This window comes from Equus przewalskii, chromosome 8, assembly GCF_037783145.1.
Source record: "Equus przewalskii isolate Varuska chromosome 8, EquPr2, whole genome shotgun sequence".
NCBI lineage: Eukaryota > Metazoa > Chordata > Mammalia > Perissodactyla > Equidae > Equus > Equus przewalskii.
The window spans coordinates 60,563,699-60,584,515 of NC_091838.1; the positions used below are offsets into that span (position 1 = coordinate 60,563,699).

Genomic DNA, 20,817 nt, shown 5'->3' on the forward strand with positions numbered 1-20,817 from the left:
ATCTGTGACTTATTCCTAGAAAAGATGCCTATTAATACAAGGGAGTGCCTTTTATGTATTAAACAAAATATAAATAGAAATCCTTTTTGAAATGTTTCTATTATCACAAAGGTATTTTGAAGGAAAGAAAGATAACACATTTGTTACTGACAGTTCAAGTACTGGTTTTGGAATGAAAATGCCACATCCCTTGGATATGCCATGCTTGTTTATTTTGTTCAGATTTATAAAGAGCTCATATTCATATTATAAAAATATGCAGTATTTAACACTATCTTACAAAGAAACCTGAAATTTGCATTAACACCTTTTTTAACCTTTCATAACTTTTGTGGCTTTCTTTGACAGGGAATGTACTTTCAATTTATGAGCTAAAAAAACTCAAAACTGAAAACATTTCATCTCTGGAGAGATGAATATTAAAGTAATTGTAAAAAAAAGAGTTTAGTTCAGATCACAGTTGTTAAATTATCGTAACTTAGAAGAGCAGTCACTTAATTCTTGGCCTATGATTGGCCAGAGTTCAATTAAAATCATTAATGTCAGTACTCATTATGTGGAAGCTTATCGCTGTGCTGAAATGAAGGTTAGAAAAAGTAAGGTGGTGTGGTGGTGGTGGGGAGAATCTTTCTTCTAGTTATATGCTAATAACTAAGGTTTTTACAGTTTACCACCAATTAGTATTGTTGGCAGCATGCATTTTTGAAAGAGTGCTTCCAACGGGGCATTTATGAGCACGTTCGTCTAAAATTGTATTCCCCGTCGCTGTAATCTATTCATTGGCTTGTGCTAAGAGCTATGGGAAAATGCCAAACAAAACGAAAAAGGCAGAGGGAACCAGATTTCTGTTTACTAAATGGGATATTCCTATTTTCAAAGGCAGCTCTTGTTGGCAGATAAACTTTCTAAACTAAAAAAATAGCCTTCAGGAAGTCAATTGCATATACAGGGAATTTGTGACTTTACATTTTATTATAGGATTCTAACTAAAATTTGGGAAGAAGTTACCGGAAGAACCTTGGTGAGCCATAGAAAGAAGTCAACCAGAGATCTTAAAACATGAAGCATCTTTGCACCTTACTCTACTCAGATGTGTGTTATTTGGGCCCTCAGATAACCTCCCCTAAGTATCCACCAGAAGCACTGAGGCTTCCCCTGGCATTCACAGGTCCTAGTTCAGAACCACTCTTCAGAAGGTGCCAGATCTCCAGACCCCAAAACAGCCAAAATGACACTTGCAAATCCCAAAAGTAAACTGGAAAATAAGCATTCTTTCCCTGTTCTATATTTTATACCGAACATGAGAGAGTCCTCTTTAAAAAAACAACAAACTTTTTACGTATTTTTGAACCTTTAAGAAGCAGACTCCTTTCCACCTAAATTAATTTTACCAAATTCTGGTATCATTAGTTCAACTAACTGTTACGTGAAGTTCCCAGAAATCAATCATTTTCTTCTTTTATATTCAAAAGAAGCATAATGCATTACTAATGATCTCAAACGTATCTCCCCATAACATCGAAGGCCATTTCCCCATAAATCACGTGGGCACTCAAAGCGACTGTATTCAACCCTGCAGGGGCAGGCACTGCAAGCAGGGAATGGTACTTATCACACCACAGACCAGGCTGCTTTATAAAGCTTTTCCTGAAGCAGTCTAACAAGTTCTTACCGAGTGAAGCTTCTGGTAGAGGCCACACGCGTTGCATACATATCCGCCATTTGCATTCTTTCGCCAGAGAGAGGTCTTTGTGGTCAAGCAATTGGCACAGAAAACACCCGAGCCTCTACGCCTCTGAAATAGGGAAAAAAAACACAGGGTCAGAGGTGAGTCACATGATCAGCGGAGTTAGACCAAATCAACCCAGGAGTTTTGTCTTTAGACTAGCAACAATGACAGTATAAAACCACACGGCCCATAATGAGGTCAGGTTCAATTGTGTTTAATAGGCACCACTGATTTTCATTATAATTAACCCTACAGTGATGGATGAGGTGTGCGCAACACCAAAGGCTTTTCACAGAAACAGCTTTAACTTTTTGAACTTTGGGTTTTGTGCCTTTAATGATGGCTCCTAAATGCTGAACCCTAAAATATACCTTTTAAAAGTGTCAAAACAAAAGTCAAAAGACAGAACATGGCAAGATGTTTAATATACTTTGGAAAAGGAGAAGCACATGCCACCTGAGCTTTAAAATATAGTCAAGCTCGGAATAAATGCAGTCTGTAAACCATTTAAAATGAAACCTGATTTGCGTCTTTTTGTATGTCATTCATGTAATATAAGTTTAAGGGAACATAAGACACTCAATTCTGGTTTTTGGTTTGTAATTGTAAAATCTGAAAGAGAACACCTTCTGTTTCCCAAAGTTGAGAGGACCAGTAGAAACTTCTGCCAACTAGAAGTATACTGCTACTAATGAGAACCCTTAAGAGCTGCCTGCTTAAGCCAGACAACGCAGGTCCCATCAACGGCCACTTATTTATTTTATTTGACTCAGACTCGGAAATCACGAGCATTTCCGAATACAAATTGATTTCAGTGGGCTGAATCCTCTAATCGCCAGATTCAAAAATACTCTAAGAATACCTAAAAGTAGATAATTAGTATTGCTTGTTCCATTCTTGCTATCAAGTAATGATTCCATTAAACTTCTCACTGAAACAAAAGTCAGGCTGTGTTTGTAGGCGCAAATACTAACAGGCAGGAAATGGAATTCTCTTGCTGCAGAAAAAAGCCAGCCTGAATTGCAACTCCGCTCTCCTTTCTCTAGGAAGCAAAGCCTTTTAATGATAAAATATTCATGTTAGATAAGGAGTGGAAAAAGTCTTGCTGGAACCCAATTTGATTATAAATTTAAAATTACAAACACTATAAGTCAAAATTTCAGGGATTCATAAAATTTAGGCAATTTATTTAACTTGAGTCCATACTGTAGACGAGCGGTGTCCTTGCCAAGAAAATACAATGGTTATAATTGTACTCTGATACATTTCAAATGGAAAGCTTTCTGCAGACATAATTTTGGCTTCAAGACTGGAACACTTTCTTGGCATTGAAAGGGCATTTGATTCATCGGGTGTTTCACAATGTATCACTAAAAAGACCTGGTGAGCAGCCAGTTCCCTATAGGGTAATTTTTCCATCCAGATGCAAGTGCTATCAGAGGCCCTCGTCAGCTAAACTAATTATGATCTTGCAATTGCTGATGCCTGCTCACTCTAACATTCGACATCCTCCATTAATCATCAATACAAGGAAAATGAATGAAACGTAAAGAAATGAGGGCTGGTAAGCTGCACAGCCATAAAAATCTGAAATGAGAGCAATAATTTAACAAGATTGGGGGAATGTTTTTAGTGAGCACAAAGTCAGGCTAACAATTGCCCTTTTCAACCAAGAACACGATTTCATTAGTGTAGCAGGTTGTGCTACTTTAGGCGATGTAATAAACCTTAGATTTTTCACAAAGATAATCTCTGGCTCTCCTTCCCCCGCCCTCCCCCCCAAGTCAGGACCCGGAATGTACTGCAAGTTTCTGAATCTCAATAAAGAGTAACAGCCAATACTGGGTGTCAGTCCACAAGTTCCAATTGGGACCTACTGTAGAGATTGTTGCTTCCTGAAAAGCAATGACCTATTAGAGGTTGTGTTTACCAAACACTCTGAGACCCCCTTTATCCAAACTAAGTCGGGGAACCTAGTTGGTTCATAATTGTGAAACTTCTCAGGGCTTATGCTGTCTTTTTCCTAGATCTAAATAACGCATCTGGCAAATAAACACCAACTCGATCCACATAAAGGCAAGGTAAATGTCCACTGGGAAACCAACCGACAGATATGGCTTGAGGCTGAAATGTGAATGTGTAACCATTCACTCCAGCCTGCTTCTTTTATGCCCACGGTGCTTGACACAGCATGCCAAAGTGGGTGTAATCGTGGTTTCAGAGAACGTTTTCAATCCTTGCACAATTTTGTGCTTAACTCTCTTGCAAAGAAAATGCCCTTCATTAGTTAGAAGGAAAATCCTGAAATTATAGCACTGGTTTCCACAGGCATGTCTTGCTTTAAGCAGCACTTAATACTCCAATAAAGGTTGTTATATTTTAGGTAAATCATATCTTATTTTAAATAGATCAGGAGTACTTTGGATTCACTTACTTGGAGTCAGTATAGCACGGAGGTTAATAATCAGATTTAGGAGTCAGATTACTTGTATTCAAAACTTATCTCCGCCTTTTGCTGGGTGAAACTTCCAGCTAGTTATTTAACCTCTCAATGCTTAAATTTCCCCATCTTTAAAGCGTGAGCTGCTGTAAGCATTAATGTGGGCTAATAGATGCAATTAAAACAGCGTCAGGAATGGAGCAAACACTCAATAAGTTAGCTATTTGCCAAGGGGATCCAATTGTTTCTAAGAGAAAAATATTTTCTTAGTTGTGTTTTTATCTCCTTAATCTACTTATTGAAACTTTTTGATATGCTTAAAACATACAGTTGGATATTATCAAACGTATTTCATTTGTGTCAATCTTATCAAATATGAGAACGGAAAGTTGAGTCAAAGTGAAATATCTAGGTGTTCACACCTAGAATTCAACAGGAGCGTGCTTGCGTGGGGGTGGAGAGGGGGAGGGAGGTGAGAAATATTTCACACATTCAGTTACCTCCCATCTAAACACATTTGTCACTTTGGTAAGCATTAGAAAACCTTATTTTTGGTGCCCTTAGAGTTTATGGAGGCAGCAGAGAAGGTGGGAGAAGCGGATAATGTCCTTAGCTGTGTGACCACAGAAGCACAGAAGTGTGTCACCTCTCTCTCCACCACAGCACAGATGAGAGCCCTGGCCTGGTCACACTGTGGATAATGGGACCTGGCTGGACACAGCAAGCATTTCTTTTGAAGTTATCAACATCCTTAGCCCAATCAAGTGCAGAGAAGCAGTCTGTCGCCAAAGGAAGGCAGAATAGAAATATCCCCTACCCCACTTTTTAAAAACAAGCTTGGCCTTGTTAAAGGGAAAGAAAGGCACTAAAGACCTTATTTCATTCATAGTTTATCATGCATGACGGAGTTTTAAAATATTTTGTCATTCTCCTTTAGACTGTGTTTGTTAAGGGCCGAAATCATGGCTCCACAGCCATCAAATACTCTAAGTGACAGGCGCCTAGGACAGTGCTCTGTCTTGAGTGGCTAAACATTAATAAAATTGAAAATAATCTTGCCCGCTTTTATTTTTATCCTCAGTAGTCACTCCTATTTTTGAAAAAATAAAAGTTTTAAAAAAATCCCTTTTAAATGTCTTCCATTAGGACTGACACATTTATCTCCAGTTGGGCAGAGACGGCTAACGATGTTGTAGAAAATAAAATCAAGAGAATTAGTTTTCCAATCCTACACTTATTTTTGAGAAACAGCTGAGGCCAGGGACTTGCCGGGTCCTGACGATACAAGGTCAGGTAGAACGAAGCTCCAACTCTCCTTTATATACATTATTATAGTCATATGTTGCTGATGGTTCTATATGCGCATGTGTATGCTTAAACAATAATATTGTTTCTCCTTTTCCTACAAGCTGTTTTTAGGAGTTAATAATTTGTACTTCCATGACCTTGAGCAGGAGACAGGAGATTCGAGTCAAACGGATAAGGACCTGTCTGGGGGAGGAAATGACAGGAATAGAGTAGCTAGTGGAAAACGCCATTGGCATTCCTAAGGGGCATATTTAGCATGATTCTTACTCTTCTCTCAGGCTGAGGGAAAACTTTACTTTCATATACTAAAGCCACACACAGTCTTAGCATTCTCTGCCCCTGGCCTTCTCTAAGCGCACCTTCTACTTCTATGTGGGTTCCATGGAAGGCGAGAGTACAGGAAGGTCAGCTGAAAACCCAAATCTACCTGAAAGTCATCTCAACCGAAAATTTCTACAGAGAAAAATTCCAGAATCAACAATTCGAGGAACTTATTGTTTTTTTAAACTTCAAGTTTTAATAGTTTGCCTAGTAACTTTTGGGTCGCATTTGTGTTGCGTCCACGCTACTTCTGTTGGCTGGTCATTTATTGTGTGCAGAAGGACGGATGGTGGTAGGAACAGTTAACTGCAAGGAATTTTGAGGCCAGCCCAGTGATTGGCCTAGCAAATGCTTTTCAGTGATAATTAGTGAGAATTCTTCAGATCACTTATTTCTTTTCCACTTTTCAGATGTATTATAATCACAACAGCATTTTAGGTGACAAATTTGGACAATCATCCATGCCAAGATCTGAAGTAGAAAATGATGCATCCATCTTTTAATATAAGCACACTTTAAATCCAGCACAATTTTTTTCTTTTCCTGCTGTGGAGTGCACCAAGAAGTATAATGACTAAATATCTATTTTAAAAAAAAAGTCTTGGGCCGGTCTGGTGGCACAGCAGCTAAGTTTGCAGGTTTGCCTTCAGTGGCCCGGGGTTTGCCAGTTCGGATCCCAGGTGTGGACCTGTGCACTGCTTGTCAAGCCATGCTGTGGCAGGTGTCCCACATAGAAAGCTCAGGAAGATGGGCATGGATGTTAGCTCAGGGCCAGTCTTCCTCAGCAAAAAGAGGAGGATTGGTGGCAGATGTTAGCTCAGGGCTAATCTTCCTCAGGAAAAAAAAAAAAGAAATGTGAAAAAAAAATCTCTAGTCTTTAGGTTCACAGCTAACCAATGTAAGGTATCACTATTGTTAAATTTTTCTTAAAGCTTCCGATTCAAGTTTTGGTTTTAGGGGTCTTAAATCCTCAGTCAGTTATATATTACTCTGGGTTCAGTCGTGGCACACGTGTTGATAAAACCAGATGTAACTTTTAAAAAAAATTAAAAAAAAATTTTAAGTTGGTTCAGCTGTTTTTATTGCTTATTTGAAGATCAGCCAAAAACAAACATTTTAAGGGTTTCGAATTTCATTATTAACAAAGAACTGATTTCATTTGATTAATAAAAAGTAAATTTGATTGAATTAGTCATTCCAGTGGCTTAACATTTAGAGACATGAATATTCATTTCCAAGATACTAAAAGTCTCCATTGGTGAAGGAATTTGTGCAGAAATGATCCCTTATCACAGTTTTCTATGAATAAGAAACATACTGAAACCATGTAATTACATAACAAGGCTTGATAGGCAGAGTATTTACTCACATTTTTTATGGTTTTATATCTTAGCCATTTTAAATCGAATCAATCTGAAATTTGATATATGTGCTGTTAGTCTGGATGTACCTCAAATATTTTTAACTCTTTAGATAATTTCTGCATTTATTTGATTTTATCAAGAATCCTTTGCGAATTTCATTTCAGGGAAACGCACAGATGACTATGATAGAACCTTTTGGTACAATTTTGCAGTAATAAAATTTCAGTGTTAAATTTAATTCAGTTCAGTTCTGGGAATAATTACGGAATGTCCACCATGTGCCTGGCACTGTGCAAGAAGCTGGGGTTACAGTGATGTACATGACAGATATGGACTGCACCCTCTCAGAGTTTCCATTGGAATCTGCTAAAAACATACTAAGTGTGGAGTTAACCCGACATGAACTGAGATTGTTGATGGACAGTATCAGTTTAATTCATGTAAATTAGATGGAAACTTTTCTCAAGAAACCAAAGTATTTCTCATGAATCAATCTCATATAAAGGCTGAAAGTTAGCTGATAATCAGAAGGCTTACTCTCTGTGCTCTTTTATAAAAACAAGTAATAGTCTAGTCATTTTGCAAACAAATTGACACTTGCTTTGACCCATCAGTAATAATGGCCTATCAATAACATTGCTGTATTAACTACCAAAAGAGTTGATATGAGTTAAATAATGTGTTCCTGACTTTAATATATATAGTAGACATTCAAAAATTATTAAATGATGAATATTATTTGAGTCCTTATCACTATTATTAACACCACTAAAAGACACAGAAGACAGCATCCCCCCTCCCATTTACCCCCATATAGAATTAGCCGACTACTGACTACACACCAGAGGACTCCACAAGATATATGGAACGTAGCACCTAAAACCACTCAAAAATAGAACAGGTGTTAGAATGAACACCTTTAAACTAGCAGTCAGAATTTTATCAGAAGCAAAGGCTGGCCAACATTTCAGCAAGAGCAGGGAAGCAACCCTAACACAAAGCAATGGTTACCAATACCTTGGCTGACTTTTGTTCCAAATACAACTGAGAAGAGTCAGATGAAACGGGCTGCACGACAAGTCTACGCCTGCTTTAAAACAGCCCTCTTTGCCCTCAGATTTCTTGCCAGAGAAGTGAAGAGACTCTACAAGGTTCAGCCAAGCACCCCTTATAATCACCTATCTCAGAGTTTGGAAACAAAACCTGTTTACCATGCTTATTAAATTCACTTCCTCAACAATCAGCAATGATAATGGAGACCAGTGTAAACTAAACTGACATCCTTGGCTAGGAGCAATGGAACAACTACTGTTCCAGGATATGAGGCAATACATGCTGTAGTAATCATACGTTGTACCCAGGTACGAATGTGTCTAAGACTTATTCCACTGAAATGGCACCAAATGGGGAGTTGTTCAATATATCAGGAAATGCTAGTGTGCTAAACACATTAGCTCCATTTCTTCTGGGATGCAACTGGTGACTCCTGGAGTGGGATAGCAAAAAATTCAAGATTTCGAAAGGTATATCTCATGATTTAAATTACTCATATGCATTCTTCAAATCTGCAGCATTAAGAAATTTATCACACAGATACTGAAGCCATTACATAAGTCTGAAGGACCTCATCTCCATACTGTGACTTACTCCTATTTGGTAAATAAGCAAAGCAAGTACTCAAAGTCATATACAAATTACATAACTGAATCAGTACTAGAAAAATCCAGATCTTTGGAGTTTTACTCTATGCTCTTTCTGTAATAATGTTTTGCCTTTACAGCAATATATGTTTGGACAGCTAAAAATGTGGTTGAAAATTTATGTCTGCACTGTCTTTTTTCATTCCATGTGAAAGTTCTTATTGTCAAAAGAACTACTCAAGTCTCTCACTGCTTCTATTTCTGCCACCATGGATCCATTTTCACCTTCAGCTACAAGAAGGGTTGGAGAGTTGCTCTAGAGGAACTTTCTTCTGTGCCAGTGCCAAAATCTGACACTGAAAAGAAAAAGAAAAAAGGCTTTCTGGAGGCATGGTTAAACAATTTTAGCACCTCTTAAGCAAACTTCTGCATGAAAATACAAGAATTGATTCTGTTTTAATAAATTTACTGCACATTTAAACAATATATTTAGTAAACACAGTATGGGAGTAATTCACATTATAAAAAATAAAAATCTGGTGATAAAGTAGAAACCTGTTCTAAGAAGAGCCTAAAGTCCAAAGGGTTCAGCTTCTAAGCACTTAAGGAGACAAATATAGTTATTTTACATATTATCTACATAGGGTTGCCAGATAATGATGATACCAGTTATTTTTAACGAAACAGAAATTCCAAATAATAATCAGTAATTCTATTCATATTAGCTAACAGATAACTGTTTCCATGAAGTGTTAGCATTCTCAACGCATTTACACATATGTCAATACTTCCTTAATGGTTCTACCAATCTCTGGAGTCATAAACTCTTTTGATAAGATTTATGACACTCTCCCCAGAAAAAAAAAAGTTATGTAAAATATTCCACAAATAACTTCAGGCTGTTCAAAAGAATGTCCTTTGCAAAACGGATCCAAAGATTTCGAATGGATCTGAGCGCCCATGGATCCCAAGGTTAAGAACTCTTGACAAGTATTATCTCAATTCAGATTCAGAATCAATGACTAGACATTATTATTCTCCCACTTTTATTGATGAGGTAAAAGGCCAACAATGGTTCTTTCACTTATCTAGTGTCAAAAAATACATCTTAGTCTCTAAGTTTAGGCAAAAACATAGGATTGTATTCTAAAAATCATTTTGAATCAATTGTCTTACAGAATTCTCATTTGACTGCTTTTTATCCCTTCTTTAATAATCACCATCATACATCTAATATTTATCAAGTACTTATTACGTGTAGGATAATACACTTTAGGCTTAGTTTCATTATCTGACATCTTCCAAATAATCCTAAGAGACAGGTATTATTAATTTATTACTATTATTGCTATTACTATTATTATTCCCTCTACAGAGGAGGAAACTGAGGCCCAGAAACATTTTTCCATCACTACATAGTAGGGCTACGATACGAACCCAGGTTTCCCTCACTTCAGAGCCACAGTTCTTAACCATGTTTCAGGCTCTACTACTAAAGAGGTGATGGAATTTTTACCAAAAAGATTTCGCCATAGCTTGGCTTTGAAGAACCCTTATCTCTTTAAACCACCCTATAACAGCTGATCAAAATTATGCAAGTTTTGAGGTACCAGAAAGAAATGACTCATCCTTGATCAGATATGGCAACGATCTGTTTTGAGGTTGACAGTTACAGTCATAGCCAGAGGAACGCAGCATTTGGCTGATGGACAGGTAGCGGTGGGGAAGGGGGTGGGTGCTGTACACGTGTTTTGATCCTGTCGTCTCCAAAAAGAAAAAACAGTGTCTGTGAAATAAGCCTCTGCTGAAAAGCAGAAATTAATGACACCACTGACTTGGCCCTTACTAATGCAAGGGAGAGCAGTGTAAACTAGGCTCTCTGTCTCCTGCATCCACTTGGCTGGACTTGGGGCAGGAAAAATGGTGCTGGGGTTTTGACAAGTTCCGTAATCACAGATGCTCAGGTACCAATTTACTAGATTTACTTTATATATTTGTATGTTCCCTGGCAGAGAACTTTTGCAATGTGTGGCCTCATCGGTATTCAAGATAAAATACTGCCAACTCTGAAAGTTGAGGTTATTTTACCAAATTTCTCATATTTGGATAATATGAAAATATTTATAATTATCTCCCCTAAAACATCTTCCCCCATTATTATCTATAAAAGTATATGTTCTTCATCAACCTACGGAGTTGACTTGGATACTTTTCATGTGTGACACAGTTTTCATTTCATTACACAACAGCAAAGACCAAAATATTCTTAACTCTAAACACTTCTTACAAGCTATCAAGTTGAGAGTACACAGTACATCAAATGTTGAAGCACAGCGTGTCGTCTGCTCAGCAGAAAGATGGCACTTGCTGCTTATTTCCACTAAAACAACAACAACAAAGCCTATGGAAATACAGTTAAATATACTGAAGTTCAAAACAGTTAAGAACCATGTTAAAAATTTGCAATGTGTCAACAAGAGACCTGGACACCAGACATGCGATTTGGACTAGATACTTGACAAGACAATATTGGGAATGTGTCTTGTACCATTTCATCCTTTTTGACTTTTAAATACACAGGGGGGAAAAAAACCTAAACTTCGTTAAATTTTTGAATCTGTAAATAATTCTTTCAAAATGTTATCTCATTTTTATTCAATTTTGTATTTCCTCAGGACACATAAAATCTTAAGTATTTAAATGTACCTTTCCCATGATTAAAATAAGTACCTCGTATGTTATATCATTGTTCAAATGGAAGAGGTGTCTTTAAATAAGAACTCTGTGACTGCTATAGGTAAAAGCAACCACGAGCAGATAATTTCATTATAGAGGCACTGTGCAGACGGGGAAATCTAAGCTGATTTTTTAAAGCTTTAATAACATTATTTTAAAAAGACAACTTGGAATTATGAATTTCTTTAACAATAATGATGCAATTTCATAAGAACTGAAATCTTTCACGGGAAAACGGCTTCTTCAATAACTCACACAGTCAATTACACAGGAGAGTACTGTAATAGGCTGTCCCCCTGGTGTCGTCCCCCTCTCTCCCGCCCGATTTAAATAGCTCACGTACACGACTTCCTTTTCCATTACCAACTTGTCTGCAGTACCATCTGTAAAAACGAACACATACCTTGTGCTGCCAGCTTTTGCTTTTGCACGTCCATTAGTGGGACTGGCTGCAGCTGCTCAAGAAGAAAGCAATGATTGTCTTTGCTTTTATATATATATCTATTTCCCTCCAGTACTACCATATCAGCACAAGGCAATCCATCGTCTTGGGTAGGGAATTGCACTTAATAACCTTACTCGGACCCAGTTCTCTGTGTGATCTGGAGTTTGTTAACCACACTGTATCACATACCACACCAAGAACTACCTCATCGCAACAAGCACTCTCGAGACGAACCCTCAGTCATTTCTACTAAAGGGAACAGTTAAAATCATTTCGTTCTTTGACATTCTGTACATCGAGCAGAATATCAGGAAACCAATATCAAGGCCTGGAAACACACCCCGAGACACAAAACTCCTGGTGAGTGAGATTTTATTTCATGAGAGGGGCTCTGAAAACATAACACAGCAACCAACTTTTCTAAAACTTCATTTCCCCCTGCCTTGTGTTTATATCTTTTTTCTGTTGGCATTCTTTTTTCCCTAGACAAACACTATTAAACTGTTCACAATCTCTGCAGAAGATGCAAATAAATTAAAACAAGAAATTATCCCAAATTAATTTTTTAAAGTGTTTTGTCTACAAGAGATAATATTTCTCCCTATTGTGGAGGAATATGAAGAAAAGAGAAGACCATCAATTAGCAAGTTCTTAAAATAAAAATCTTTGGAAAAATGATTCAGAGAGAACCTGAAATTTAAAACACAAAAATAAAAAAAAATCCAAAAAATGGTTTAGCTGTTTTCCTGTGCAATTCCACATTTACAAATTTACCCCAAATATATCAAAACTACTCTTCTTCATAAGAACTACTTTGCTGTCAGTGTGTAAGCTCAGCTTTTAGAACATGAGAATGACAATTCTGCCTTAGCTTCTCATATATTGAATTGTTTTAAATCATCAAATGCTTTCTCAGCATTTAGGTACACAAGATAGATTCCAATTATTTACACACGTCAGTCACTCCCAGGGGATGGGGGCTTCTGGAGCAAGGGCCTATTTTTCTTTCAGTCTTGGTATTATCAGTGCATCGCACATAGTAGGCATTTAATGACAGCTTAATTGAATTGACTTCTATCAGAAGAGAGGATTCTGCTAATTTTAATAGATTCTGTTAAAATATGCGTGTGTGTACACATATATACATGCCATGATCAAAGGATTATTCAAGTGCAGCTTTATTCATGAAATATAAATGGCAGTCATCATTACAGAAAACAGGACTTAGACTGAAAACAGTTTCACTTTTGTGAAATGTAAAAAAAAATTAATAAATTCTGCTCCATATTTAGACTATATGTTATAGGACAGGAGAGAAAAGAAATGGGCTTTGTTTGCTTGAGCTTCTAAGCAATCTGCAGAACTCGCAGAACTGGCATATGTTGGTGTGTGTATTTGTCTCTGTATGTGTATATGTGTATATACACAGACATATACAAATGAATCCACTGAACCATTTTCAGTACTAACACACAGTGAGATGTCGCTGGTTACTTCTATTTTCATTAAAGCAATATCATATTTTATAAGTGGGGCTAAAATACCAATGATGTTGTTAGATTAAAGAGAAAAAATTCCATGAGTTTCCTGGAAAGTTGAGAATAAATATAATTAACTACATGTACAAAAGAATGAAAAAGAAATGAAGCAATAAAACACGTAGGAGAGTGTCTTATATGTCAGCCTAATAATTATTGATTTTAATAAGTGGGAAACAGGACATCAATACCTTGTGATTCGTTTTTATTACAATGTTCGAGTTCTCTCAATTCACATACACATCAATTAACATAAGTACAATTAAGTTTGAGAATACTGAATGCTATGCTTGATACATCAGGCACTTAGCGAGCATTAAATTCTTCCTTTCTTAATTTCAGAAGATACTGAGTATTAATAGATATCAGATTTTAGAAGATATTGAATAAGCGAATAAGTTTTTGACATGTATATGTACACATATATAATTCAGTATCTATGGCTACATATTTATGCACATATGCACAAAACTTATACAAAGGACCTCATATTTATTTTTACAACAAGAAAATAAGTAAGAAAAGTGATCCTAAAACTTTCATGTATTGGTGACTGTCTTAAAGGAAGTTAATCATATCAATTATGCATTTAAAAAATATGAATATCTCACTCCTCTCTTTTCTCTCTTGATTTTTCTCTCTCCTGTTCTTTCTTTTCTGACTGTGTTCCAAAAGACATTAAGCAGTTCATTACATAAAGTGGTGGTGACTTACTCACTTTCATGAGATTCATGAGTCTATCACACATATTTATCAACCCAAAAGCTAAGCGGAAATTTAGGGAAGGAATCAGTGGCCTCTGGAATTTTCTAGAACATAAAGGAACGCCTGTAGGCCAAGCTCCCTTATGCATATTACTCAGGTCATTTTCTTCTTTTCATATACTGTGATCACACAGAATATACATATTATCATAAAATATGGCAATAGATATTTAATTGATAGATTACACAAAGTTGATTCCTTGGGCTTATCTAGATCAAGAGTTAGAAACCTTTGCACAAGAATTAATTTTGGGTGCTGGCTGTAAATTTACATCTATAAGCAAACATTTGGAATTTGACATCCTCTCTTTATATGTAATACATTTACAAGCACACAAACATACATTTAAAATATGTACATGTGCGTATACGTGCACATTTCCTTTTAAAGTCGCTTCAAGGTCCTCTAGTCTGATAATTTAAAAAATTCAGGGGCTGATGGTTTTGTATTTTTAAATGTCTACTTTCGAAAAACAGTAAGTTATAATTCTATCTCCACTTAAAGGGTTATATCTGACTAGAAGATAAAATACCTCTTTGATAAAAAGTAGATGTAAAAAGTGAAATGGCAGAACCAATGAATCAATGAAACTTAACCAGCAGGTAGCATTTCATGCAGTACAAATTATTTATGTATGACTAAAAAACATTTGCAAATATGACATGCTCCGAAAAGCTGTACACTCTCTGAAGGAAAAGATAAGTGGCTAGATTTAAGTCATTCCTCTTTTTCTACCTATTTTCCAAGACTTTATTTCATTAATTGCATGCATATATATATACACACACTTAGTGTGCTCATGTGTATATTTCTTTAGCAAAAGAAGAACAGAAATAGCCATCTTCCTTTAAATTCATCCCAAATGAAGGCAATAATTCAAAAATAAATAGAATGGACTGATTGGTACCAGACTAAAATTCAAAGCAATTCACATTTATTAAAAAAAAAAAAAGTAAAGGAACCTGTGCCTTAAACATAAAAGTCCTAACTTTTAAAGAAGATGAAAATCACCATTAGCAGAGGGTTAGCTAATTAGTCGATCTAACACAGGGCTTTTATGTTTGTAGCTTTACAAATTTCAGAAAATGACCAAATTATTCCACTTATATCATTAACTTGACCCCTTCCAGGATTTGACCTTCCTAATAGGTTTGTTTTATAAGATATGACATCTCAAACAGCTGTGCTATTCTTTCTTGAACTTGACTTTTTTTAAAGCATGAACATAGACCGATTTAGTAAAGCTTGAGTCTTCTTCGGTAACAGTGGGGGAAGGGAGGGATCAGAAATGTAAAAATAATGTGAGTTCCTATCTGAACAAGTCATTTTGAAACTCAGAGAAGAACCCTGAGGTATTACAAACACTTGCGGCCAGTTGAAGGGATAATGTAGAAAGAATCTGAAAATATCACCATGAATTGAGTTCATTAATAGAAGAAGGTATGATTATTAAAATAGAGAAGCAACTCCTTTGAATGTTCTGCTCTTCAAATCCTCCACCAGTGACTGGATGCCATTCTACGCTCATGGCACACTGCAATATGTTTAAAACCTGCTTAGTAAGGCTCTCTCCAGCTTTTTACTTTTTAAAGCCACATATAAAGCAGGATCAAGTTAGACAATTTCGGGGAAAATTTTTTCTAAATTTCTTACTGGGCAAATAACTTGCAGGCACATTGAAAATTTTAACCTATTCTAAAAATAGCCCTAAGTAGATTATATTTAATGTAGTAACTAAATAAATAGTTTGATTTAACTGGCACACTGGTCTTAGAATTCTCTTAATGATAAAAAGCAACACTGGATTTAAAGAGGAAGCAGGAAGAGGAAAAACATGTTTAATAGCCACGGCTTCTACCCCTACTCAATTCTGTATCAAGTTTAATCTTGTAGAGGCAGTTAGGTTTAAGCATTATTTTTCCACCTTGGCCCCACATGGCATCTTGACTTAAAATTCAAGAAAGTACTTCAGACAAATAATAAATTGTAGCGCAACACTAAAAGCACACATGAAACCTATTCTTAATTTCAATTACACTTTTCGTACATTAATTATCTATTTATCTGATTAGTGCTTCTGAGCGGTCCACTATTGTCTGACACATCCCAAGCGCACTGTTCTTTTTACAGGAGGTGGAGGCATTTGAAAAAAAAAAAAAAATCAGACAACTCTGTTTCCAGTGTCTCCAGGATAATTGTTACCTTTCTCCTTTTCAACTTTAAAAGAAAGCAGTGTCTATTTTGCTCAGGGCAGCTGTTTAAGGCTCCTGCCGTCAGAATCCTTTCAACTCGAGTAGATTTAGGATTATCTAAAAATGATTATTGTATCCCACTAAGCCTTCTATTGCTGTTAATAATTAAGCATGCATAACGTCCACCACACATAATTAACCCAGGAGGGATGTACTCACAATCACCTTTGTGTGTATGTATACACATATACGCATCTTTTACATGGGTGATCCTAGGTGGTTTATTTTGATTTAGGAAAAATTTTAGACAAATCTGTGATGTAATGTAATATTGGTAGTCTGAGATATAGTAAAATTATACAAATATTTGGTCTTCTATTGTAATCCTGAAATTCACAGTTCAACACAAATTCTGAAAACAATATTCTCTTACAAAAGAGGGACTTCTGGAAGCTGATCTATTCTTTTGCTTTATTTTACTACACAATATACTATTGTAACATAACCCCTGAATATTAGCACAGAGGTTTTGCTATAATAATCTAAGAAAGTCATTTATACCTAACTATGGTAACACAGACAATATCTTTATGTTTTGTAAAAAATGACCTTTATCACCTAGTTAAGATTCATAAAATTAACCAAAATCATTATTTTGAAAATATATTTTTCAGTTCTAGTTTAAATGATTGGACTTGCTTCCATTATTAAATAAGCATATAATTTTTAACTTGGCAATATTGGTGTAATTTTCCATTATAACTACAATTAAAATCCATTTTGCCCCAAACCATAAACATTGGTCTCCTTTAGCTTCCTTCAAAGTTGAATTAGATTTTCCTTAGCAACCAATGCACAGCCTTCTCCACCCCTTTATTTCTTTGAATGTTTATTACTTGTTGAAATCTTCTTGGCTTGCAGAAGTAGCAGACAGGAAAGGAAAAAACTTACAACCTAAACGCCTGATATTTAATCAATAAAGGAAGGATTTTCCCCTTTAGGAATTCACTGTTCCATAAACTCAGCCTCCTCTCCTCTGTTAGGAACAGAAATGAAAACTCTCTGCTTCCCACAAGATCAAAAAGCTCAAGTCACTCCAACGCATTGAAGAGCGTAAGAAACGTGCTCTTATTTACTTACTGATTTCAGGTTATTCATCTATTATTTTTGAATACAATTGCTAATCACTTTCTAGTGACAAAGACGGCAAGGCCCCTGAGTCTAAAGTCACACTTCTATTTCCAAAGTTTCTCAGAGGCATCTATTCATAATATTTATTATATTGGTTCTCTCAGTGAGAGAAAAATCTACTTTTCGGGAGAGCCTGTCTCACTTCTGGAAGAAGGCAAAATTTATTTAGAGTAAAGCCGATGAATAAGATGGCAGATGGCAGAACCACCTTGGTAGTACCAAGGGTGATTTTAAAACATATAACCAACCAGTATGGACACTGGCATGCAGAGTGGCTGATCAGAATCAGAACCAGTGCTGGCTGCAGTGCAGGAGCAGAATTTGGGAGACCCTCCATGAGGACAGGTGCTATCCCTGCATCGCTGGATGGTACCAGTTCTCAGAGAGAGCACAGGAAACACCCGGGGCACCTGGGGCATCAGGCCCCTCAGGGGACGCAAGGCTGAGGCCAGTCACTCAGGACTGAAGCGTTCTGACTAGCCTGAATATTAATCTCAGTAGGGTCACTTTTAGTGAAAATCAGATGTCGAACTAGCAAATCACTGGTGTGATCTCATGGCTCAGAAACCGGTGCTGATCATTACTCTAAAGACTTACAACAATGTTCTCTCCAAAGTCAGCAAAACCCGAATAAATTGGCAGCTTCCTCAGGTGGTGGTTTTGAAAGTCTACACTCACTTGGTATAAGTTCTGGTATGTTTATTTATAAACGTCTTATTACTTTAAATTATCACCTCATGTAAGAAAAGTTCAGTGCCTTTGAAGTGTTTATAATTTTGAGGAGAGATAAGTAAATATACATGAAGCAATTAAGAGAACGATGCAAGGAAGCAGACACGTCTCAATCCTAAGATTTTTATGATTCCTATGCTTCTAAAGGCTACAACAAATGAGAAATGTGAATCTCTTGCTCTCTCTCTCTCTCTCTCTCTCTCTCTCTCACGCACATGCAGTCAGCTAAGGAGCCCATGGAAGTAGGTGGTGGGACTTGAATAACCTCTTAATTATTACTTATCATTACATCTTTTAGTTTCCTTCAGTTGCTTGTGGCAGAAAACACAACCCAAACTAGATTACTAAGAAATTTTCTGACTCATGCAACTGAAAAACCAGGGAAAACTCTAATTTGAGGCATGGTTTAACCAGGACTCAAAAGCTATCATGAGAGCACAATCTCTCTTCCTTTCTGGAATATGTTTCCTCTATTCTGACTACAGTCTCACTCACAAGGACCTTCTCCTTGGATGGCAAAATGGGTGTTACACATCTAGTGCCATATGCTCCACTGACAAGTGAGGGGGGAAATAATGAGTCCGTTTTCCTGATAGCTCAACACAATGTCCTCAAATAGGGGCCTTGTCGGCCATATTCAGGTCATGTCCCTGTCTCATTATGGCCAGGTGGGATATCGGATGGTATGCCTGGATTGGCTAATTAGGTTTATAGCAGATTCTCTAATGTGAGTTACAAATTACCCGGTGATCTTGTCAAAATGTAGATTTTTATTTAGTAGGTCTGAGATGGGATCTGAGATTCAGCATTTCGAATAAGCCCCCAGTTGGAGTAACAAGGACCTAAGGCACACACTTGAGCCCTATATCTGGGGCAAAATCAGCTTCAACTGAATTAGATGAAATTAAAGTGAGGGAGGTGTGGATTCTCAAAAGAAAAGTAAGGACTGTTACCAGAAGTAGGGCATTAAAAAATGAGATAAAAAATTAAAAAATAAAATCAACACTCTTCTTCTATAAATAAATAAATGTGCCTGCGTGCGCACACATACGCATGTGCACGCACACACACACACCCAACCTTCTGCATGTTATCTACCTAGAAGAGTCTTTTAGTAAGAAGAGCATCTGTGCTGACAGTACTGCTGATCACATTTGAGTAGTTCATCCATGCCATCTAGAATTTTCTTTGGTTTGAACAATCCCTGAAAGGACCCATCACTATCTACACTTCTCATGTAACTGTTTTGACAAAATTGATGCATGCTATTTTCTTTTTTCTACAAAAGCCACCCTATGAGGAGGTAGTATAATGGTCATTATATCACCAAAGAGTCTGTTTAGACGAACTTGGCAAAATCTTAATGGCACAAAAATAAAGGATACCCCCATGACAGGTGCCACAGTCAACTATTTGAGATTCAATCAATGCCATTTCCTTAGTTCACAATGAACATTCAGGATACGTCTGGAAGGTTCACAATAAAACCCCTTGTGACCAGCTCACATGAGAACTCTCCTGAAGGTTTATCTGTACTTGAAAGACCAACTGAATTTTTCAGGTGTCACAATGAACAAAGGTAGCATCCACTTTTTTCTGAATATATGTATTTACCATCCTGTGTCAAATATCAAAAAGTATTTAACGGGCCAATAACTGCTCCCATTGGCATGTATGTCATAAGAATAACTAACTGACAAAAGGATCATTCTTTTCTTTAAGAAAGGCCAAATAACTACATGAACAAGAAGAAAGCCTCATCTTCTTTCATGTGAGGTATCTAAATGGATTGGGGAAAAAAATATATACCCCTTCTGGTACTATGTCTGGCCGAAGCTCATATTTACACTGCAAATATTAGATTAGCTACTACCAATTTCAACTTTTGCTCTCTTCACATCCTGAAGGAGCTGGTATACTCTTGTTTGAATTCTGCATCACTGGGCATGCCTCTAGTTTGCCTGGGTTATAACTCAGAGTCAAAGAGACTACTTTCTATATTCTTTCTAAGGCAAAGAAAAGCTACGAATTCCATTTTCCCCTATGAACTGAAAGCATCTTACAATCTATCAAGTGAACTTTTTAAATGTTTCATGAGGGTATTAATGCTAAAATACCAAAACACGGCCTATTTTGTTCTACATCTAAATGAAAGCAAAACACTATCATCCAAAAGATGTACAAGAGTCTAAATAATAGGAATCACGCAAGGCTCACCTACTGCCAAAAGCATGTAAATCTAGTGCCAAGAAGTCTTAGATGCACAGGAGGGCATAAGCACCAAGGCCATAGCACGCTAACTGCCAAAATCAGGTGAATATTTATCTGTAATTCATTTATTCATTCATTGATATTTAACACCACTCATTGAGCATCTGCCCTGTGCCCACTGCCATGCTGGATGATATGGACACAC

The 20,817-nt window shown here is 36.7% G+C and overlaps 1 protein-coding gene across 17 annotated transcripts in view; it reads right to left on the reverse strand.

The window, feature by feature from the left end:
- The window catches only part of TRPS1 (transcriptional repressor GATA binding 1), a 248,830-nt gene that overhangs the window by 6,259 nt on the left and 221,754 nt on the right, over positions 1–20,817 (reverse strand). For all 17 annotated transcript variants that reach the window (XM_008538782.2, XM_070630888.1, XM_070630879.1 and 14 more), the window contains one exon: positions 1,673–1,795. In XM_008538782.2, coding sequence (XP_008537004.2) covers positions 1,673–1,795 — 123 coding nt within the window. The remainder of the gene's footprint in view (positions 1–1,672; positions 1,796–20,817) is intronic.